Here is a 23081-nt window from a genome sequence, read left to right on the forward strand (position 1 = left end):
GTGTAGACTTTGAAAAACTCCCCTACTTTGGGGAGTTGTGTCTTCTTTCTCAATAAAATGATGCAACATGTTTTTAATGGAAATGAATGCCGAAATAGAGTATAACAGGTTACCTAAATTTAAAAAAAAATCGAGGGTGGTGTTTTTTTTTTATTCGCATCGGAATTTTTCTTTGTTTGATTTTTTTTCCATGTTTGACTAAATATATCCGAACTATTGTATCACACAGATACCTTAGTTATTTTTTAAATATGAGCTATATATTAGTAGAATAATATCTGCAAATTATATCATAATGATTAAATTATTTCATGAGATACAGACCTCCAAAGTTTGCCATTTGTCGTTCGAGCAGGCATGTTTGTCAATTTTTAGAAAAATAAATAAATTTTAAATAAATATGATTACTTTATATTACAAGCAAGCTATACCCATAGTTTGCGCCTAAAACGTATTAGAGTTCTCCTAATGTGATCGCTTTAGTTATTCACTCTCAAACGGGCCCCCTCCATCAGTGCGCGTTAATGCAACTGTCCACCACCTCATGCCTTACGATTTTTCCTGTCCCCAAGTATTTTTTCTAGTCAAAACTAAGTTTGGATTCGTTCATACCAGACACTAGACAATAACATATAAAAACATCAGTTGATTTGAAAATGTCGACCAGCCATCCTTTGGTCGATCTTATCTGAAATCACCCTATACTTCATTTCACCTTAAGTCCAGACGCAGCTGACGCTATAGGAGCTGATGGGACCAATCAGAAAGCATCAGAAGCGCACCATCATGGTGTTCGTCATGTTTCTGCACGCCTTCTATCATCGCTGAACCAATCATAAACAAAAAGGACAAGTGACTTGCGCTTTTGGTGCTATTTGATTGGTCGCTTCAGCTCGTAGCGTCGCTTGCGGCTGGACTTAAGCTGAAACGAAGTATAGGTACACGCGGTTAAAACGATTCGAATGTCCCCAGTAAAGGCCTTCTAACTTATCATTTGCTACGCTCTGATGACTTTGAGATCACGAAAAACTTCACAATAACTCTCGGTCACACTTGTCTCATTAAACACATCACAGTTAACGTCTAACAAAGTCGCCCTCAACCACACTACATTTATTTTAAAAAAAAGAGTGGTATTCTAACGCGTTTGATATTCTTGCCCACAATATTAGCTGCTATTTGCGGAAAACACGATAGAAGTTTTATGGTCGAGAACAACCTACTAAGGTAACAACATTTTAGCTCGTGTCAAGCGCCTCTATCCGCGATCCAGCCTACTGAGAGATCAGTGGTGCCAGTGTTATTAGACACAACTCGTTTCTTTGCATTCAATTTTCGCGATGACAACGTAGACAGCGCCACACTGCCAAATCTCGAGCAAAACCTTTTGTCTGCAGCGTCTGCAGCTTCACTCGGAAGTACCAAAGCGCCACCACGCGGGACAACTTCGATGAGAGTTTCAGTGGTTTCAGTTTTGTTCTCGAGTTCGTCGACTTGGTGGCGCAGACATGTAAACTTTTTCAGACAATATTTTCAGTGGAATTTGAGTCGTCTGAACGTTTCTCATGCCCTATGACGGAAAATGTGGCAGTAATTCCATCACTGCACATATTGACACGCTATCATTGCAACGGCCAGACAGACGCGTAAGAAAATGGCCCCGCCGCCTGCTCCATCTAGAGAACACTGTAATTACAGTTACTGTAATCTAGAACCACTCTATGGGGCAGTCTAGCTGCCAGAGTAGCGCCACGCTTTTCCCTGTTCCGCCTCTCGGCGCAATTGGTCGCACGCGGTACTATAGCAACGAGCCGAGCTGGCACCGTGCCCATAGCAACCGAGTGACAACTCGTCACGTGACCTCACAAGAGCCGTGGGCCGTGTTCCAAAATTTAGTCGATCTTACTCTGGGGCACGTTGTAAGATACACTCTTTAGGTGAGGACACGGCGGGGCTGAACGCGCGGCGCGAGGAATCAGATAGCGCTCGTTCGACGGGCATCCGAAAGGCTGCATTATTCCGCGGCCACCGTGCCCGCGGCTGACAGTGTCGCCGGCGGCCAAACGGCGAAACTGTGAGGGAGCGAAAAAAATCATCTCGTTGCCATGACACCCCGGTACACCGTGGTCTTTCTGCACGAGCGACAACCTCGTGGGAGCTCTGCGCGTGTGGAGCATGAGGCGGCACGAGCCGTCTTTGCCGTGCCCGTGGGTCAACGAGTCATCTGCTGGCGCCGCTTGAAACCATAGTGAGAGAGAGAAAGAGGGAGAGTGAAAAGCGAACTTTATCTGACCTTCGAAAAAAAGAAAACTCAAACCAAAAGTTTAGAAACAACAGTTCCCAACGTTTCGGGGTCGACTTGACTCCTTCTTCAGGGGTGACTTTTGGTGTGAGTTTTCTTTTTTTCGAATTGTTCCCCAAACCAGACAGATTTCTGTCGAAGATGTTTACTTTCAAGTCTTTATCTGACCTGCGCGAGGAGCGCGCTGTCCTCACCTGAAGAGTGTTTATTATCTTACACCGTGCTCTGGGGTAACGTGTTTGTACCTTGGCGTTCCAAAACCTACCTGCGTTCAGTGTTTTTCAATCTGTGATGTCGCGTGACACGACCCGCCGGAGTTACTCGGATATATTCGGGTAAGATTTGGAACACAGCCATGATGTCATCGGTAAGATGGCAGCGCCCAGAGCTGGTGGATGCAGTTTGTTTGGTGCGTGGTAGTCGTATTGTGCCGCTGCTTGCCGACGATTTCGGACTTTTTCGTGCTTTCTGACGCAGGTATATCGTGAAGATCTGAAAAGTACTTTCTGTGCACGATAGCTCTTGATATTAGCACATGTGCGACAGCATCAGTCATATCGCCGTAGCGGTGCTTGGATTCCTGGGTGTGTTCGAGGATCGATAAGACTTAGCATGCAATTTTCGCATACTCTTGGCTTTGTTTCAACGTTGGTGCGTCTGAGAATCGATTCGAAATGTATGTGTCGCATGTTGGGCCTTGGGGAAGTTGGTTCAGGCCCAGGTAACAGTTGTAGCCGCAGTGGACGAGGCAGGAGACAGAGCGACTAACGCAACATGTTTATTCGGCAAGCGCGGCCGTATCAAGAACACTGAGCTTCGCGTTCTCAGCGCTTTTATAGATAAGGGATAGCCACGATAGTGACGTCACGGCGCGTCTGCATGACACTGCAGTAACCGGATAATCACAGAAACTTTTAGTGAGGAAGCACAAGCGATCATTACGTTTTGCACTAATCAGCGATTTTACGATATAGCTTTTAGGATAAAATTTTCCCATTTTTCTAGCTTCCTTTGAAAGTTTGAATTTCTGAGAATCGAAACGAAAGGTAGACCTCACGTTTACGGCCTAGGGGAAGTTGTTTCAGCCCTGGGTCACCGGATAATCACAGCAGCGTTTAGCGAGGAAGCGCCTGCGATCTTTGACCTTTTGTACTAATCGACGATTTTACGAATCGGCACGAATTGGCAGTTTTGAAAACTTTGATATAACGTGCTTTCGTTGCAATGGCTTGCATTTGATCGCAGTGTTTCTTTATTGTTTTTTTTCAGTGACAAGCTGGTGTTTGCTCAAATGACGTATATAAAATGACCTGCTATACAACAATGCATCAACACATACCATTAAACTTAATGCTCAGAGGTGTGTTCGCCTTTGTAATTAACAAGTTACAGACATAGTTATTTGTTACGAGTGTAGTATTTATTTTCTGAAGCTGTGCCCGTTTTGTGCTCATTAACGTCAGTGTGCTATGATGTTATCATCATGTGAGTATGGTTCTAAATATCGTCTTTGCAATGCCTACAAAAGCCAAAATGACGTCAGCCGACCCCAGCTCACGCATTGGGCACGAAAACTGCGTCACTCAGACGTATGTGCTCGTCAACAATCAAATCGTGGACGAATATTTGTATTCGCGTTCGTGGCCAGTGAGCGCACTAACGGAACGTATCATCACTTGCGAATGCCAAGTTCTATGGTGTACTTAAAAAGCACGGTGGAAGCTTGGGGTCATCGCACCGGTGCCCCAGCATGTCGCGACCGCGTAATTTCAGAGTTCGCTTTTGAGTTGAGGATTACAGCTAAGGCAGAAAAAGTTTAAAAAAAAAATCATTTCATGGCCTCTTTAACACGGATATGTGTTCTACAGCAGATAAAAATATTTACTTTTTGCATGCCGGTAAACTTTTGGACGACCGCTTGGCCTGTCGGCAAGACTACCTCATATATGGCGTCCGTCTCTTTTGATGCCGTTAACAATCTTCTGGAGACCACCATGCTGTCCTTCTTGGTTTAATCCCGTTGACTGTTCATCGCCTAAACGAGGGTGAGACCGTTGTCCACGTCGCTCCTCGCCATTCGGTGAGATAATCTCATCTTCAATGATTAATTTGGTCTTGAAGGAGTATGATGCTAAGCATACATTCGCTTGCTATGGTGCAGTCGAGCAGCAGTCACGTCCCGAGGCAATCGTCCTGTCGTGTCCGGCGTAATCGGATTTTGTTCCATAGGAGCGATGTCCGAAAGTACAAGGACGGTACGTACGTCTCACGAAGCGGCCGCCATCCCGGCAGCGCGGAAACCCACTCGCCTTGTTTGTGCACCTATATGGCACTTAGCAGCTCTCGTCTCCCGACAGTCCCGGGATGCAAATCGTCTCACTTCACAGAAGAAACAGGCACCGTTCCTCTAGAAACCCGTGTCGTACCGCCGTGCCAAACGTCTTTTACCACTTTTCAATAAACGAATGGAGCTATCGACTAGAACAAAATTGCCGTCCGGCGTCGCAAGCAGCACTGTTACCATGGCAACTTCCCCGGCCCAAAAGGGAGATGACTATCGGTGCTTCTGACGTCGTGCGTCTAGATAATTTAGCGTCGTGTCGCTACTCTGGCAGCTACGCTGCCATATAGAGTGGCTCTAGCTCCATCCGCTTCACCGGCTCTTTCAAAATCTAGAAAATTAAAACCGCGTGTGTTTTCCATACAATTGAATATTCTGATTGGCTTTATGGAGGACCACCCACAATTGGCGAGGGCGAGATGTTCAGATAAGCGCGCTCCACGCGCGCCTTGATAACTTTGCTACATTCTGCCGATCTCGAGGAATAGACCGATCTCACCAAGCGATCGGCGCATGCGTGACGCCTCCATAACTTTAGTTCACAGGAGACAACCGGCCGAGCACGAGGGGGCTCGTGCCGTCTCGTGCTCTACACGCGCAGAGCTCCAGTGAGTTTGTCGCACGCGCAGAAAGACTAAAGTTCCTTCGATGCATTGCGGCAGCGGTGGCGTAGTCAAACTTGCTGGTGGGATCGGTCGATTGAGCGTTCTAATGAATGACACCTCGCTCGGCGCGAAGTCAGCGTTGCGAGAGGCCAATTAACGCGTTCCGCAAACTTCAGGCCCAGCTTTGTGTTCGACGAGTTTGGCGACGCCTACGAAGAACCGCGATATTGACGGTGTTGAATGCACGTTTCGGAAGATATGTGGAAGCTTTAACACAAAGAAAGTAGTAAACGCGTTAGCGTTCTCCACCAAGTGACATTCAGGGCTAAGTAACTCCACGAGCGAACCATACTGCCCCGAACTGGTGTTGCTTCTTAGGAACTCATGAATTGGAGGAATTTCAACAGAGCTTCACAGACGGCCACCTGACGCAATTTCGAAGTTTGTTTGTTTGTTTTAGAATTGGTTTTCTTCACTTTTCTGCTGGCATGCCCAGAAGCACTCTTCGAGGCAAGTGCCTCTGGGCTAGCGGCACAACATAGGCCACACCTGAACAAAGAAATAAGTGCAAACATTTCGCTTCCGTACCCCTCTAAAGTCGCACAAACTGATCAACATCATAATTTAATTGACCCATTTCAAAGGAGTACGGAAACGAAATGGCGTGAGCGCGAACTCTCGACCCCTCGCCTCAAAGTCAGCCAGCGAGAAGCGCACTGCGTATCGCGCTCGGTAAGGGTACTGTAGTTGCGAGCATTGCCGCTTGGTGGCGTGAACGCTGGACAATTTCGCCTAGTAGTGATATCCGAGGACTGCACGCCCTATGGCCTATTCTCGGTGAGAATCTCGCTAAGGGCACTTTTGTTTTCCTCACTATTGCCTCACTATGGACAGTTTACGTGCTCTGCACTAAAAGGGTACGGAAAAAAAATTCGTTTCCGTACCCCATTTAAGGGATACCGAATCGAAACTTCAAAATATACAACAAGGCACTCCGCCGCAATGTTGCTCCGAAGAAGCGGGACAAGACCCAAGGTTCATAATACACGACCGGCTGATTTGCTGAATGAAATATGCCCACGCGACCTTTGTGTATACCCTTCTCCTATGAATAGTTTGAACCCTGACCTCGATTTTGACGTAAGAAGGTCATTCGTTCCCCTCGTCCGTCGTTCAGCTGGTTTTCACATGCAGCGCTGTCGAACGCTCTCGTTAAAATGGACGACTCTCCTCGATTATATCTTCTTTTTTTGTGTGTGTTATAAAGCTCATATAAACGCCATATGGAATTCTGTCGCAACATGGGTACGTATATATATATATATTTTTTTTTAGTATGTCCATTTTATTCCGACATGACGGTACGCCAACACATGTCAAGTTAGAGCAGTTCTTGGGAGCTACTAAATACAGGTCCAATCTTTCTCTGCCGAACGTCACGTCAGCATCTAAATGCGATTGTTTAGTGACCCGGCGGTTTACTAAAATGCATCGTAAAGATCGTTCCCCAATAGGTTAGCAAGAACGTGGTGCCAGTGTGATTCCGCTCCCAGTGCGAACAGGACGTGGATTTTGCTGACGCTCTTTTAGTTCAAACGCCTTTTCAGTTCTGGTAGATTGCGCCAGAACAATCTAATATATTTTAGAGACAATACTCAAATGACAATTAAAAAAAAACGTAACTTGAGCAAAAAATTACTCAAATCGCAAACTTACAAACGACATCCTCAAGAGTATGTCACATGCCAGTTTCTGTAACCACCACACGCTGCTGCAGATCTACAAATAATTATTTTTTATTTTTTTTTAAGATTACGCAGCGGATTCGCTGTATTTTGGGGAAAATGCATGTTTTCGTTTACTTGTGGAACGATAGGCAATATAAAAAATACAAAGGGTAAATTCTTTCAACATCAAAATCGTTGCACTGCCTCTTTAAGCAAACAGATGAGCTCCAGAATGTGGTTTCCGTACCTCTTTAACATCTACAACGTAGTAGTAGTAAACGTGTTAGCGTTCACCGCCAAGTCGCATTCAGGACTAAGTAACTCCACGATCGAGCCATACTACCGTGAACTGGCTGTGCTTCTTAAAGGCCGATGACTTGGCGGCATTCCAGTGGAGCTTCACAGACCACCACCAGTCGCAATTTTGAACTATGGTAATTTGTTTTAAAGTTTGTTTTTCTCTTTAGTTCTGTGCTGGCAGGCCGCGGACACTAGTCTAGGCTAGTGTTTCTGGGCTACTGGTACATAGTCGACATCTAAACAAAGAAATAAGCACAAGCTTTTCGTTTCCGTACCCCTTTAATTTGCGCATATAGGGCGAGGAGATGGATTCCACATGAGGAGCATGTCGTAACAAAAAGCACTTTCAGGTCGTACAAGTAAACGTTTCGAAAAACACGAGAGTCATCCACGTGCTTTTAAACTGTCTTCGACTTCATCCTTTATCGGGACCTGGCTGATGAAAAAACAAGTTGAAGATTGACGATCCGCCAGCAATCTTGGAGACCATGCCGCATACAAACATTAAAGAAGACTTATTGGCAAGACTGCATTTCTGGAAGGCTCTGTTGTGAGAACGGCTTACTGGTCGTTGCTCGATGAGGTCAACAACAGTGTTTACGTGATTACGTGCAGCTGCCATTTACATTATAAGTGACCGGCATAGTTCGCTCATGGCCAGGCCTCGATCCTCTCCACGTGCATACTACGTATTTTGTCGGGATCCCGTTTCCGTTTCTCTTTTGTCGGAATGCCCGTCCTCATATAATAAGTTTCAACACACTCCCCCGCATAAAAGGGGGATTGGTAACCGACTGGGGTAGCGCATACCAGCTCGGAGCACGTGGAGCGAAAGCTCGCGCGGAAAAATCCAGGGATCCTGGGTTCAATCTTCACCTCTGCCCGTTTCGATCTGAACGAGCATCGTACCGGCGTGCAGTCGTGTGTCACTACTGCGTAGTCCACGTTAAAGAACCGTGATGTGCCCTTTTTATCGTTTCTTTTAGAGCTCTTGCTAGTCGCGTCATATTTCTTGCTTGCTCCGCTTTTTGTACAACATTGCTTCTTCTGATGAATACTTCGTCTGAAGCGATGTCCCCTTTTGTTTTTCGTTACCTCAAAGAATTTCTCTTGTTTGCTTGTTTCTTTTGTTTTATTAGTTCACCGTGTTCCCTTTTGGTATGACCATCAACATAACAACCTTCCTCACATTTTCCCGCTTAACCGGCTATGACCTGTTTGTCGGTCAGCATGTATACACCAGTCTTTGCTGATGTCGTTTACACGCAACAGACGCACAATCGAGTGTTAGTAAGACCTGTCGCTGCGGTCGCTGCTCGTCTGTTGGTCTGGTTGGTCTTCTGTGACCAGTGGGTCGTCGGCGTAGTTGGCGGCCACAACGGAGACAGTTCCGACTTCGTAATATTTGGTAGAAGTGGTTACGTGAAGTTGACCTGGTATCACGAGATAATGTCTGATAGTGGTCAGATTCATCATATTAGGATAGCTCGAGTACAATTTTTCTTCCTCGGCGTTCTCTGGTTGTGCCATCCGCTCATTCGCAAGCTGAGCTTTGAACTTCAGCAATGATAAGTGTTCAATGATGCGGTAACTAAGTTCTATGACGATGGTGAATTGCTTTTCGAGATCTCTGGTTGGTGTGAAAGGTTCGATGGCATCGTTTAGGGTCTAGACAATGCCATCGATGCCAGAAACAACGACATGGAGACAGTTTAAACAAAATCATCGAGAGGCTGCTAACAAACTACGATTGTCAACTGATATGTCTAGACTCTAGACATTTCAGTTGACAATCGTAGTTTGTTAGCAGCCTCTCGATGATTTTGTTTAAATTGCCTCCATGTCGTTGTTTCTGGCATTGCGTTCTCAAGATAATCAGACTCGTTACCTTATTGCGCAATGCAGATCTTTGTTGGACAAGGGGTTGAATGTCGGTATCGCTGAGGGTGATAATTTCTCGGCCGTCCGATACGTCGCTTGGTGTCTCGTTCATGTTGCCGGTCGATCGTTGGTAGTACGTTGGCTCTTGTGACATTTCATTGAGTTCAGTCAGGTACTCACCGTTCCGTCATAGCTTCTCCTGGGGTTCGGTACCACGATGTAAGAGCGGCTGACAAGTCGTTAGTTGATGGGGTCAACAATAGCTTTTTGTAGAGATGCCAGACGTTAGGAATGTCTGGCATCGTCCACTCATGGCTAGGCCTTGATCCCCTTCACGTGCATTCTTTTTCTTCGGGAACCCGCTTCCGCTTCATCTTTGTCGGGATGCTCGCTTCCATATATTAATACTCAAAAGGCTCTGTTACGTTTCTGGCTAGGTGTATTAAGCTGAAATTCAAAAAGTAGCAAAAAAAACAAAAAAAAACGTGCTTACTTTTGACGTTTCTCTTCAGTCACTTGAGATGCAATGTGCCGACCTGACCGACGAAGCGCGACCGGTAGTCACGGGCGCTCGCGCGAGCCAAAAGCACGCGTTCAGTTTCAAAGGCAGCCCGGGACACGCCAAAGGCTATCCACCATGTCCGAGGTACCAACGCAGGTCCACGGCAACCCAGACAAGATTGACCAGGCGCCCAAGAAAGAACTCCTACGGGTCCTAGTGACGAGCGGAACCACCGCGATGGCACACACCATATCATGGGCCATTGCCCAGGGTACCGTGTTCGGCTTCGACCAACCGGTCATTTTGCACCTCCTAGACGCCAAGGGAACCATGAGTACGCTCGAGGGCATAGTCCTCGAACTGCTCGATTGTACCTTCCCTCTACTACGCCAGGTGCTCATGACCACGGTCGATGACTCGGCCTTTACGGACATCGACGCCGCCTTCCTGCTTTACGAGGCCCCCGCCATGCCAGTCGAGGAAGGCGTTAAACTCTTCCGGCGCTACGGCTCCGCTCTCGAAACGTACGCTAAGAAGACAATCAAGGCAGTCGTTTGCGGCACCTACGCGCCAATCAACGCTTTCGTCTGCATGCGGAGCGCACCATCCATCGATCGTCGGAACATCTCCGCGCTTACGCGGCTAGAACACAACCAGGCGCTGGCGCAGATCGCCGCCAAGCTCTCGGTCGCGCCCAACAAGGTGAAGAACGTCATCGTCTGGGGTGGTCTCCAGAACATCCCGGACGCGTACAACGCCTATTTTCACCACAGGGACGCCGTCGTGGCGGTCACCGAGAGCGTCAAGGATGACGACTACTTTCTGAAGGAGTTTTCCGACGTCGTCTGCAGCAGGGGCCGCGCCGTGCACGACGCCCGCAAGAAATATCCGTCCCTGTCCAAAGGCAAGGCAGCCTGCGACCACATGCACGACTGGTGGCAGGGAACGCCTGACGGCACCTGGGTGTCCATGGGCGTTGCCAGCGACGGTTCGTATGGAGTGCCTGATGGAATTGTCTACAGCTTCCCAGTCTGCATCGGTTCTGACAAAAACTGGGTCATTGTGAAGGGAATTAAGCTCCAGTCGATGACTGAGCAAAAAATACACGAGTCGGTAAAACATACAATGAGCGAGGTAGACAAGGCTCTAGGAAGTGTGCTGGTCAGCTAAAAAGCTACATTAGAAGCACGGAATCGCGCTTGGGACGTATCAACTCCAGAGGCTTTCCGAAGGAAAAAAATAAAATATTCACTCACGTGAAAGGTAGAAATTATGAAGAATTGGATGGAAGCCGTGAGTGAAAGGACGGAGGCCATGTCTCTGTCTGTTCCTGCCCAAGGGTCGTTGATTACTAACGTGGAAAGGAACGGGTATCTTCTTCTTTCAAAAGCAGTGGTACGCCAATTAACCGAGCCAATAGACCGATCTTACCAAGCGTTCGGCGGATGCGTGACGCTGCCATAACTTTAGTTCGCAGGAGGCAGGTGCCAGCGCACGAGACAGCTCGTTCCGTCTGATGCTCTGCACGCGCAGAGCTCCAGCAAGGTGCTCTGCGCGTGCAAAAAGACTAAAAGTTCCCTGGATCTATCGCCGCAGTGGCAGTGTAGACGACTGGCTGGTGAGATTAGTCTATTGTTTATTTTTGCAAGCAGCTAGTTCCAGGTTTGAAATGTAAATTCTTGCACCATCTGTTCTTTATTCCTACAAAAGCAATGCACATAAAAATTGACACCATGTTTTGTTAATGCATTTATATTCGTTATATTCACAGTTTTATAAACGTTTTATGATGGTATAATACAATACTAGGTGAAAGTTATCCTCTGCTGTGTAATAATAAAGAAAAAAGACTAGCACTGCATCCGCTGCACTATTCGTGTTAAGCCTAAAGCCTCCCGGTATCTCAATTCCACTGGGCGTTGTAGGCCTTCTCTGACACAGGCAGCGGAATGGCCATCCATTCAATCACTGGCGTGCTGACGTAGAGTAGACCCCGGCCCTGAATCATTTGAAACTGCTCGCTCGTGGAGGCCCAGATGTCGATCCGGGTTTGCAGGCTCGGTTTTGGCTTCTGCGTCATGACAAGAGAATACAGAGTTGCACGTTTTTATCTTGTTATTTCTGTTTCAAGAACATCAGCGTAAACCCCAGATTGTCAGCATTGTTGGATTTCATTTGATCGGTTAATTTACAACCACCCAAATTTTAGAAACGATTCACGCGCTACAAGTTTAATGCAAAATTATATTTGTATGAAAGCTTTCTTGGTCCAATAAATAGATATTAGAGAGTTTTAGTAGATCCTTCCCATGACTCCGATAACGATACCCGAAACTCCGCCACCGCCTCCCTCGCGCATGCATAGTATCGTTATCGGGGCTATCGGAGGTATCAGAACGATCTACTAAAACTCTCTAATATCAGATGAGGTCACATAAAAAACATATAAGAACCATACAAAAGTACATATGAAGGTATGAAAAACCAGATAAGTTTCTTATTCTTCTTATATAATACTGTTCCTATAAGGATGTTATGCGTTTCTTGGACCACGTATTTTGTTACAAATAAAAGTATTAACTCAGGAAACGACTTTCCACGAGTCTATTACTTTCATAGTTCTTGAGATAAGTTTATCAATAAGCCTAATTCCTTCCGAATAAAAAGAAATAGTAGTGTCAACATAATTTTTTCCGATACTCCCATTCAGTGTGAGCAGGGCAGTCGCCCGTCTAGCACATTACCTAGAGCTCCGTCTTCTGATCCCTCGTGTTAATTCTAGTCGGTCACAGATTAACAACCCAGTAGATAACCTGCCTCGAGCAAGAGCTTTTGGTCTACGATAGAACGTCGTCGCACGTGCAGCCGAAAAACGGTGGAAGGCAACGAGCGCATGCTGGAGGCGGAGTATATACCGAGTTTTTATCCTGTAACTGACTGTAGGCAGTTACTTACCTCCACATGGCCGAACTTTCTATTTCAAATATCAAGCGACTCTATATAACTCTGTGTTAAAAGCTTATTAAAAATTCAAAGATATTAACGTACAAACTTGCCGGTCCAGAAATCCTGGAATTCACCTCGCCACCACGATACAATGATGACCGGGACCAGCGTACCAGGTACCAGGTAGAGGAGAGCGGGCTGTCCGGTGTTCATGAGCACCGAACCGACAAAGGCCAGCACCAACGACAAGCCGTAGCCTGCATTGGCAGCGCGGGGAAAGTTGTGCACGCGCACAGTACTAATCAAAAGTTACAATGGAAATGGAGCCTGAACAAAGCATCTACGCCCTCTTAGCCATACCATGATGCAGGTCTGACTGAGAGCTAGTAAGGAAATGCGCGACCAAAAGCGGCGCTGCGGTCGGCCTTCAACGATTGGCCAAACGCTAGCTATGACGTACTAGATTTGAGGCATTCTGCATTTACTAATTAAAATAAGAGCGATTTCAGACTATCAACTTCGAGAGTGCTAGTTTAAGGACGCGATGACTTTGAACGTGCACCGTGCATTTTACACACGTTATCAAAATTGTCTCTGGCAATCGATAATCTTGGTCCTGACGTCCCAGACAGAAGCATCTCACCGCCAATAGGCAGGGAAGTTTGGCTTCCTATATCCGAGGATTGATAGCTGTCAATCCTCGGCAAACTTGAATATAGAAGGTGATTCTGAGAGCTATTTTAGCATAAAGAAATTGTATAGATGAGCCATTGAACAGAGTGAGATAGAACTTTTTATCAAGTTGTCTTAAAATGGTGAAATGTTTATCCTGAAACTTCATGATCGTGGGTTTCTGAAAAACAATTTCTTAGAGTGAGTAACCGCAAGCTGATCTACCAGATCCGAGCATGTGTGTTATAGTCTGTAATCAACGTCAAGCAGACGTTTTTTTTTTTTTTTTTTTTCTTCTTTTTTTTCTATTTATCTTTGAGCATAAGTTTGACAAAAATGTTTCGGCTTGGATTGTTTTTTTGTTTTTTTCAAAAACCTATATTCATTACATTTGAGTCAGAAAATGAATGACTTAAAGACACCTCTGTAAACAGTTTTATTGCACTTCGTTTGGCTAATTTACACGAATCATCTATGCCCGGACAGCGCTCGGGAACAGACTGTAGTGCAGTTTGCGGGGCATCGCGAGTGTGGCTGTGCGGCTGCCGGACGTGCACGTGCTCTTTTTGGTATTTTTAAAGGTAGAGGGTGCACGTGATCTGGCCTGACCACATCAATATTTTAATTAATGCAAGCTAATGGTGTCCATCAATTTTTCATTGAATACATTGATACTCACTTCATGGAAATTTTTGATTGCCACTTTAAGCTTGCCTAGTATAGGGATTTTAGAATTTATTTTATATTAGGACTATATCGCAATGAAATGTGCTGTTTATATATTTATAATTAAGTAAATGAGCTGAGGCATGTCTAGTAAATGCATGAAAAAGTTGTGGGAGACAGGGTAATGTGAATGGAGTCGTTACATGAATCCACCATGACAGAAAAGTTCGCCATGACAGAAATTGCCGTGACAAAAACGCCGTGAAAGATAGCGGCACGACTTGACGTGCGAACGTACGCAAGCAACCCACAGGCAAACACACACGTACATACGCACAGAGAGTTAAAACTCGCATGTGTAGAGTAAAAAAAGGCTTTCTAAATTCGGTCGGTTGATGTCAGGTCATCGGGATGTGGTTCAGAAAGCAAAACCTCCAAAACATGAGACTTCTAGTTTATTGCAAAAATTTTGGTATGTCACAACATAATTCTCACGGACATGTTGCTGTAGCCCTGAGCAATCGGTCAATTATGTCGAAAATTAAGACTGCTTTAAATAAAATTATTTTCTCACAACGATCTGGTGCCATGGCATTCCAACTTTCTCCTACAGAAACTACAGGATGTAGCAATAGCTCGCATCATTCTCCCCCTTCAGGGAATATCGAGTTGAGCATTTTCATTAACTGATTTTATGAACACACATAAGTATCCAACATTCTACATGAGACACGTGCTCAAGTATTATAAAACTGTACCATTGATTCGGGAGTAAATTGACATCGAAGCATACCCACGCAAGTCAGAGGAAGATTGGTAATAAGCGTCTTACGATTAACAGCTTTACAATAAAGTCAATTGTGCAAACGAGGAAAGGAGAAAATATCAAATTATTTTGAAATTCGGTATTCATACCCTTTGCTGCACCATTTACATGTCGCGGTCATACTCACATGTCATCGACAAGATGAAGTAGGGCGAATAATCTTTCACCAGCACGTCAAAGCACCGACAGTAAGAAATCGCCAACCCTGTTGGAAACGGAAAACAAGGCAACGGCCTTTTGCTCAGCTAACTTCTCTTGTATTTTGGCAAGAGATTTTCATTCGCTCAGTTTCACCTGGTATTATCATGTCCCCGTAGCCAAGGATCGAGAACTGAGACTCGCAAACTGCAAGTTCTCCCGCGTTGAGGCGTGGCACCCGCATTAGTACAGGAAGCTGCTGAACTTCGTTCGCCACCACCTCCATGACACTCTCTCCTTTCTGCGAAAAACGTACCGTTTCCTGTGATCCGAGATCGACGGGCATGCTTTGTGCACAATATTTCGATCGCAGATGTTGCTACCTTGAAATAATCTATTATGGGTGCTGTGCAAACTTGATACATTATGCAAGTTAAGCACAACAGCAGCTAGAAAGGAATGTGTAAACGGTTAATCGATATTAAAAGCACATAGTCATTTTAAAAGAAGTAAATAAAATGTATAAAGTATTTCGGTAGAAGTCTCGCAAGTTAAGAAATGTTGAAATCTTTGATAATTTCACCATAGGAAAGATTAAAAGGGTTCTTCAACGACAACATGTCAAGTTAAGGACGACCGTATTAGTAAAATTCAACTGTAACGAAAAAAAAAAGAAGCTAAAAGCCGATTTGTGCAACGCTATTGCCATTATGTATAAAATAACAAATACATTTTGTTTAGCGCTGGTTAAAAAAGAATATCTCTTACTTTTTATTTTACTCTAAATTAAGTTACTCAGTTTTGGTATGAAGTTCTACAACCTTTTTAAATTATAATAAATTAACTGTACAAAAAGAAGTTTTAAGGTTGTTCGAAAACTACACCGGAGATGATAAAAACTTGCGCACTCATCCACTTTGATCAGATGTATCATTTCAAACTGCTGCAATTAAGCCATTGAAATATATCCTGACACCAGGAGACGAAAATGTATAACACGCGGCGTCCAAAACGCAAAGTACCTAGTGGAAGGGCGAACTATCGGCGAAAAAGATATTTTTCAAATCGAAACAGTCATAAAACGCGAGAAGCTCGAAATTAATTATCAAGTTTCAATACCGCAGTATAAACGAAATATTAGAGCGTAGTTTGTTTTCAGTGGTCTTGGTTTCTCTTAATGATTTGGGCATTTTACTGTAGTGGAAATGACTATTGCATGTAGTGTTTCGGTTTTTGTTTTTAATTATGTACAGCTGAAGGTTTCTGATATTGTTTGTGCTTCTCAGGCCATATCGTAGGTTTGCGCATAGAGCTATTTCTTGATTATTTAGATATTAATTTGATCCGTGCACTTTTGTTTCCTGATCCCAATTTGTTATGCTCGTTGAATATTTATATATATATAATTGTTTGTAGTTTAATATTGTTTTTTGAATCGCAGAACTATATTGAAGAATGGTTTCTTATACACAAATATGTCATATTTGGTGCTTTCCAGTATAGAATTTGATAACCCCTATTGACCTTCTAGCCTATAGACTCTTTGGGAAGACAGTGAGGCAACTTCGCATGAGTACGGGATTCAAGGCAAGCTTCTTATTTTTCAACTTTGACAACGTCTTACACCCATCGTCCAGTAAAAGCAAACGTTTCTGTCTACGGGAGATACAAACTAAAGTTAACCGAGACATAAAAAATGTAATCCCATGATGTATTCAACCTGGGCAAGATGAAATGCTGGACAAACGGAAGTCAGATCGTAGCACGAAACATGATACAGAACGTGTAAATTTGGCCCAGAGTGTCGAACCGAAATTTTTATCGGTTCGGTTCCGGTTCGGGTTCACGGCTTTCGGTTCGGTTCCGGTTCAGCTCCGGGGAGCAAGAAATAACGGTTCAAACCGGTTCGAACCGGTTCGAACCGGTTTGAACCGCTAAATTAAGAATATATTTTTAGCGTTGTTCTGGCAATATACACTATTTACGCCATGAAACGATTAACTATATAGTTTCTTCGATCGTCCGTGCAATTTACTTTTGTTTTTAGGTACCAAAAATATTAAATTCAGTTATTTAATTTCGACGCAACAGTAGAAAAAAATCTACATTACCATACATAACGTCGTGTTCATATGACTCCACATCCCTTTGTTCACCAGTAACATATATTTTACCTGAATCAAAATGTTTAAGTACAAGAGTAAAAAGTTGAGCTGGTTGGTACATACCTGTAAATAGATCAGCTTCAAATTTAGAACTATACAGTGTTTTATTGTGCTTTCTTCGTGTTTAATTAAAATTCTAAATTTCAAGCTGATCTATTTACACGGTATAAAATGTTGTCGCAAAGTGTGGTAGGTCGTCTAAAATACCCGTGATTGGTACAACTTTGTGTCGCAGTGTTAAAATGAAATTGTGATTGTGTCCTTAAACTAAGGAATTAATTACATCACATAAAATTATGAAATGAGCCCCTCGTGCTCATGCTAATAATGAAATAAGGTTTACGAAATACACTTCACAATATATATGTATATGATTACGACACAACTGAGCTAAAAGCGATGAAATTCTCAGAATGTAACAAAAGGTTTAGGATAATTCCTTTCAGTCTATTTTTTTTTAGAAACACCAAGCGGCAATCCAACTGCGCTTGTTGTTCTAACCAAACATTGTTTACACTCAGCACCGCATGCATGCCACTAATCATGCAACAAGAAGTAATCGCAATTGTTCACTCTAATCTATTCGCACCTTCGCACTCAAATCGAATCTGGCCCAAAATAGCACTTGCCCAAGTGAACATTTTCTTATGCAGAATAAGCTGGCATAGCCTGGCTGTTGAGGTTTGTTCTTGACAAGATGCCGGTTAATTTAATTTGGAAATGAGCATCACCTTTGCTAACTGATGATTTTAACTCGATAGCGTTAATGAGCTCATGTCACAGAAAAGCCGATGTCGGTGGCGTTACTGGAAAATCCTGATTGGTCGATAGGTTCAAGACGTCAGAGCTACATACCCTCGCCCAAGAATTTCAAGCAACCCACAATACTCACGTGAAACGTGACATCACGCTTGGAATGGGAGTGATTAAAACATGACTTGTAACGCGAATTAAAGGTCGCCGTATGTCTCAAATGATTTCACTTTTGAAAGTAATTGTTTTGCCTTAAAGAAAAAAAGATTAACCGCCGTATTCCCCTACTCGACTCCAAACTCGACTCGACTTGAGTGGAGTATGGACGCGCGACTCCACTCGAAGTGCCATTGGTATTCACAGACGCGAATCGGCACTCACTCGAACTCGAGATTCCGTTCTCCACTCCAACAAGCTTGAGGACGTCTGGGAGCGAGATTATAGCCAAAGGTTTTATTTAAAACACCATTTTTACGTGAAAAGTAAATATATTCGTTCGTGTTATCTAAAAACGTGTACCATACAAACATCGAATCAATGAACTACGAAGTTTTATTAAGGCAGCGTAAAGTTTAGACGTGTTTGAGTGGCAAAACGGACAAAGTCGTTACCTTGTCTGGCAACAAGCGCATTCGCTAGCTGCGTCTTGTCGTTCTCTCGTCGACAGTCGTAATCTCACGGTTTGTCGATTTCGTCTCGTTTTTTCTTGCTTTCGCCGCCCTTTGTCTACCGTGCAGCCCTGCTTCGTCGCCTCGCCGCCTCGCCGCCTCGCACGACAAATCATGGAGGACCCCAACGGCAACGACTCGGAAATGGCCGATACCGAAGAGCGGGCAAGGGCTCGTTTTATTTATACTGCGGAGGAGAAGGCGCTCCTCCAAGCGCTCGTAACGAAACATGCGCGAGTTCTTGAAAACAAGAAGACAAATAACTACTCGAAGGAGGCTAAACTTGAAGCTTGGGAGAAACTCAGCACCGAGTATAACAGCCAGCCAAACGTCCGCCCACGAAGCGCTAAGCAACTCAAGAAGCGTTGGGAGAACGAAAAATCCAGATACAAAAAAACCAAGTCCGACGAGACGAGAGACATCCACGCCACGGGTAAGTCGACAATTTGCATATTTGGTAAACCGTTCCCGATGTGTAAAAAGTAAACATCGGAGAGAAGTCCTTTCGACCAGAACAATGCTATGTGCACGACGTCGTGCTCCTTTCCGGGTCTCGTATAAAACGAATTTTCAAAACGAGTTGTTCAAAGCTGTAGCGTAGCAAAGTTCGCTTCATACGCATGCAGCCGATCCAGGTTCGATCCAAAGTGGGCCTACTTCTTTGCTTTTTTCTTGACATATTTTTTTGTAGAACATTTGGCGTTATTGACATTTTTTTTTTTACAATCGTCACTGAAAACAAATGAGGTCCCCGCATCTTGCCGGAAGCCTATTCTAACAAAGTGCCCAGCATTCAATTGCTCATAAGAAGGTTCCAGGTGGGCCTCCACTGGGTTGTGCTAGATTTTCTCTTCGTTAGGTTCGCTTTAGTCCCCTTAACAATTGTTTTTATCTCGCACGGAGGCGTTTCGAAAATTCAGTGTGCTCTTTGAATTGTTCGTCCCATACATTGTTCACTCTCTCCAATCTGAGCTTCAAATTCTTTGGTTTCTGTCACAGGAGGTGGGCCACGAACAAGCCGGCCGATGAGCCCCTCACTCATTCTTGTGGGAGCGGCGGCAGACCACATGGAGACAGTGGTGACAAATCTCTGCGACAGCGACAGGGCAAGAGACCGGCCAGTGCTGTCGCTGCCTCCGGCTGCAATGTTTGAAGCAATGGTGCGAGGCACTGAAGGCAATGACAATCACGCCTGCTGGAACGACGTGCCAGGTAACTGGGGGTTTTGGATTGGGACAAATTTGCACCAACATGTCGGGGATGGGTACCGTGAGCCGTAACATGTCTACTTGTATTTGCGACTTGTATCATTTTAACAGCAAATCTGGAACAGAAAAAAAGGCACCGAAGCCTTTTTCTTTTATTGCTCGGCAACGTCTACACTATTGTACATATCTTCGAAGTTCCAAAATTGAAAATGCGAGCAGCAGTGGGTCGTGACATAGTACTGATAGTACTGTGAATTGAAACCAAAACTAGTGGTTAATAGACCTGTTGCAAAGCGTACAGCGCCACGACGGCACAGAATTTTGGGAAGACTCGGTACAGATCACGTGCCTTCTCGTTGCGCTTCCGCGACAGCGAGTGAGTCGTGGCAGCTGCCGCCAGCAGCAGTCGCAGCCATCCGCCATCCCGCCAAACCGTCGTTGGCGGCGTACCGTATCTGTGGCAGTGGGCGCGTTAAGACGGCGCTCTTTTACTCCTCCTACTCCGAGTGCAGCAACTAAACGGTGCATAGCGTACAGGAGCGCGACACACCGAGGCTGCGTTCCAAACCTACTCGAACGGATACGAGTTACCCTGGCGGATTATGTCACGCGACATCAAAAATAGAGAAACGCTGGACGCGGGTAGGTTTTCGACAACCTTAACCTAGAGTTAGATCAAGTAAGTTTTGGAACACGGGCTTTCCCGCAACACATCGTAGGATAGCGGTGGCGCAGCAGGCGTTTGCGACTTTTATTCAAGCGCATGCCCGCATATGCCTGTGGTGCCGGGAACGCCATCCAGATTCGGCGACATTCGGGCACGTGCAGTTTCATGGCTCCGGGTTCGTTCCTCCGACGTTGCGTCAACCGCATGTGGCGATGGCAACAATCGTAAAGAAACGTATGTCGCTGACGTTCGCGACAAAGCTTGAAATCATCCGCCGCGTTGAAAAAGGAGAAAAGAAGTCCAGCATTGCCGAAGCGTACAACATACTGCGAAGCACTTTGAGCACGCTGCTGAAGACGAAAAGTGACATCAAACCGAAGGCTGAACAAAGCAAGCACTCCAGCGCACGCCGTGTTCGGACACCGGCCTTCGAAAAGGTGGAAAGATCACTTCACAAGTGGTTTATGGACGCAAGGGCTCGGAACATTCCGGCGTCAGGCCGATGCTTCAACAGAAAGCAAAGGACTTCGCGTTCATCCACCAAGCACAAAACGTCGCCGCAAGTAGCGGGTGGCTGCAACGCTTCAAAGCCTGTTACAACATTGTCGGGAAGACGGTCTCACTTTTACGCCGCTACTGCAGTGCAATCGACGGTAGTGATCTGGCGCTGGTGGACTGCTTGGAGACAGTGGAGCCGGCCGTAATAAGGCATGCGGTCAGCTCCATGCAGCAATCTACGCTGCGGCAGTTTTTTTCGTCGGAATAAATAGTTCACCTTAACGCTTCACGTGAATACTATACTTCGTTTCAACTTCCGTCCGAACGCAGCCAAAGCTACGTGTGGCCGGAGCCAATCACACGCCGGCAATTGGTCACGCGATCTCGCCTGCACTTGGTATCGCTCTGCTGCGCCGCTGGCCGTCCGCGCCGCCCGCGCTCGCCGAGTATTTCGTCTGCTACGGGTGTATCAACGAAATCGTCTGCTACAAGTTTAAAAAGTGACCTTTCACGTTCTGAAATTTAGTCGCAGGGGATGTCAGTACGTATGCTGGCCGCTGGCGTCTGTGTCCGAGCTTTCCACCTGTTCGGCATTCCGGCATAGTTTCGAGATGTAAGTAGACATTGCAAGATGCCCGACGACGCGGCCGTTGATGTTTCCTTGTATTGTCTGGATATACCAGGGCTCGAGCCACAGTCCTTTCTACCAGCTTCTTGGCGTACAATGTGATCGGCAGGTAAAGGGGTGCCCTGATTTCGCTGTGTATCAGGGAATTGTAGTGGCCTGGACGCTTTTCTTGTTTACAAAGCATTTGCGGTACGACGCGGCCGGAGTCTCCTGCAGAATTGAAAAGTAGACATTCATCACGACCTCTCGCGCCTGACGCCCAGACATGCCTTTGCGAAAGGACATTTTGAAGAGACTCGGTGAGGAAAGCAACAAACAAGCAGCGAAGCACATGATTCGGCAATTACAGGAACAAAATCAAAACTGAGCGCTGCAGCCGTGTTGCCAGCAGACGTACGTTTTTTCACCAAACCACATGTATCTACATATATTAATAAGAACTTAAACTTCAGATATTTAATTCCTTTAGTTGCAAATCATTCTCAGCACTACAGATCTGGAGTATTGTGCAACGTTTACGCACAAAACAGTTGTTTAAAAGGAATTACTTTTGCGGACTACTTTGCGATGCGTAAAAATGCTCTTCTCGAAGTTGCGAAGCGTCCGTCAGCCTTTGGCTGCGCTCGAACGGAAGCTGAAACGAAGTATAGTCATTTTTTGCCGTTAGCCTTTCACTGATTAAATCGCGCTGTACTTTGACGCTCTTTTTGTGTGTGACTTTGTATATCGAACTATTTCACGGTCCTTGCACTGTTCGATATAACGAGGTTTGACTAATTTGCCAACGCCTAGCTTTGAACATTTCTACGAAAGGCCCATGTGGCTGTTGGGGCTCTTCCCCTGTGTACTTGCTCTTCCCCTAGCACTCACAGTGCCAATGTGTTTTGCACGCCCAGATGCTCCTGATCCGTCCGCCTCACCTCTCCAAGAGAGCAGCGTTGGAGCTGCTTGTGTGACTCCGCCGGCAAGGAGCATTACCTGCCCCCGTGCTGAGCTGCCAAGCGGGGCATCCAGAAGAACTGGAAACCGCATCGCAGCACTGGAGCGGATCATGGCTCCCGAAAAGGAGGCCCGTGTAGACATCCTCGAGAGGGAAGATCGGCGGAAGGAGGCGCAACATTTAATGCAAATGCGCATACTCCGCAACAAGCTTTTTGAGCAGCGACGACGCGGACGGGCAGAGTTCCAGCTGCTCCAGCTGGAGAGAGAGATAAAGGTGGAGCAGCTGGCAGCCCTGCGCTGCAAGCTACAAGGGTGTGGAAATCACAATTAAATTTGGGTTTTTTCAGTTTAAAAGCATTCCGAGGATTTACTTATTTATTTTATGTGCGCTACATTGTAGTGAAACGATAGAACCTAATGTGTTTTGCATATTCGGAAGTTGAATGAAACAGCACACTACAATTGAAGGGAAGGGTAGGTCTTTCGTTAGCTCTGTGCTGGCCACAAGTCTTTCCCAGAATATGTTAGATTGACCAAATACGCGGAATTGGATTTGAAAATCAATTTATTCGAGCGCTTACTACTGAATTCGTGTCCGAGTATTTGCACGAGTCAGTGACGGGTCAAGAACAGAGTACAAGCTGGA

General features: G+C 45.4%; 2 protein-coding genes across 2 annotated transcripts; both read left to right on the plus strand.

Annotated features, from left to right (window-relative positions):
- The first annotated feature begins 9793 nt into the window (after nt 1-9793).
- LOC8038436 (malate dehydrogenase, cytoplasmic-like) lies at nt 9794-10828 on the plus strand. Its single transcript, XM_040216061.1, has one exon. It carries the CDS (start codon nt 9794-9796, stop codon nt 10826-10828), a length of 1035 nt encoding a protein of 344 aa, XP_040071995.1.
- A 7778-nt stretch (nt 10829-18606) lies between these two features.
- Nucleotides 18607-23081, plus strand: LOC115308762 (myb/SANT-like DNA-binding domain-containing protein 3). Its single transcript, XM_040216062.1, has 3 exons — nt 18607-18925; nt 19492-19704; nt 22390-23081. The coding sequence occupies exons 1-3, from the start codon at nt 18607-18609 to the stop codon at nt 22764-22766; spliced, it is 909 nt and encodes a 302-aa protein (XP_040071996.1). The 3' UTR covers nt 22767-23081.

Source organism: Ixodes scapularis, unplaced genomic scaffold (genome assembly GCF_016920785.2).
Source record: "Ixodes scapularis isolate PalLabHiFi unplaced genomic scaffold, ASM1692078v2 PGA_scaffold0__279_contigs__length_252992795, whole genome shotgun sequence".
Lineage (NCBI taxonomy): Eukaryota > Metazoa > Arthropoda > Arachnida > Ixodida > Ixodidae > Ixodes > Ixodes scapularis.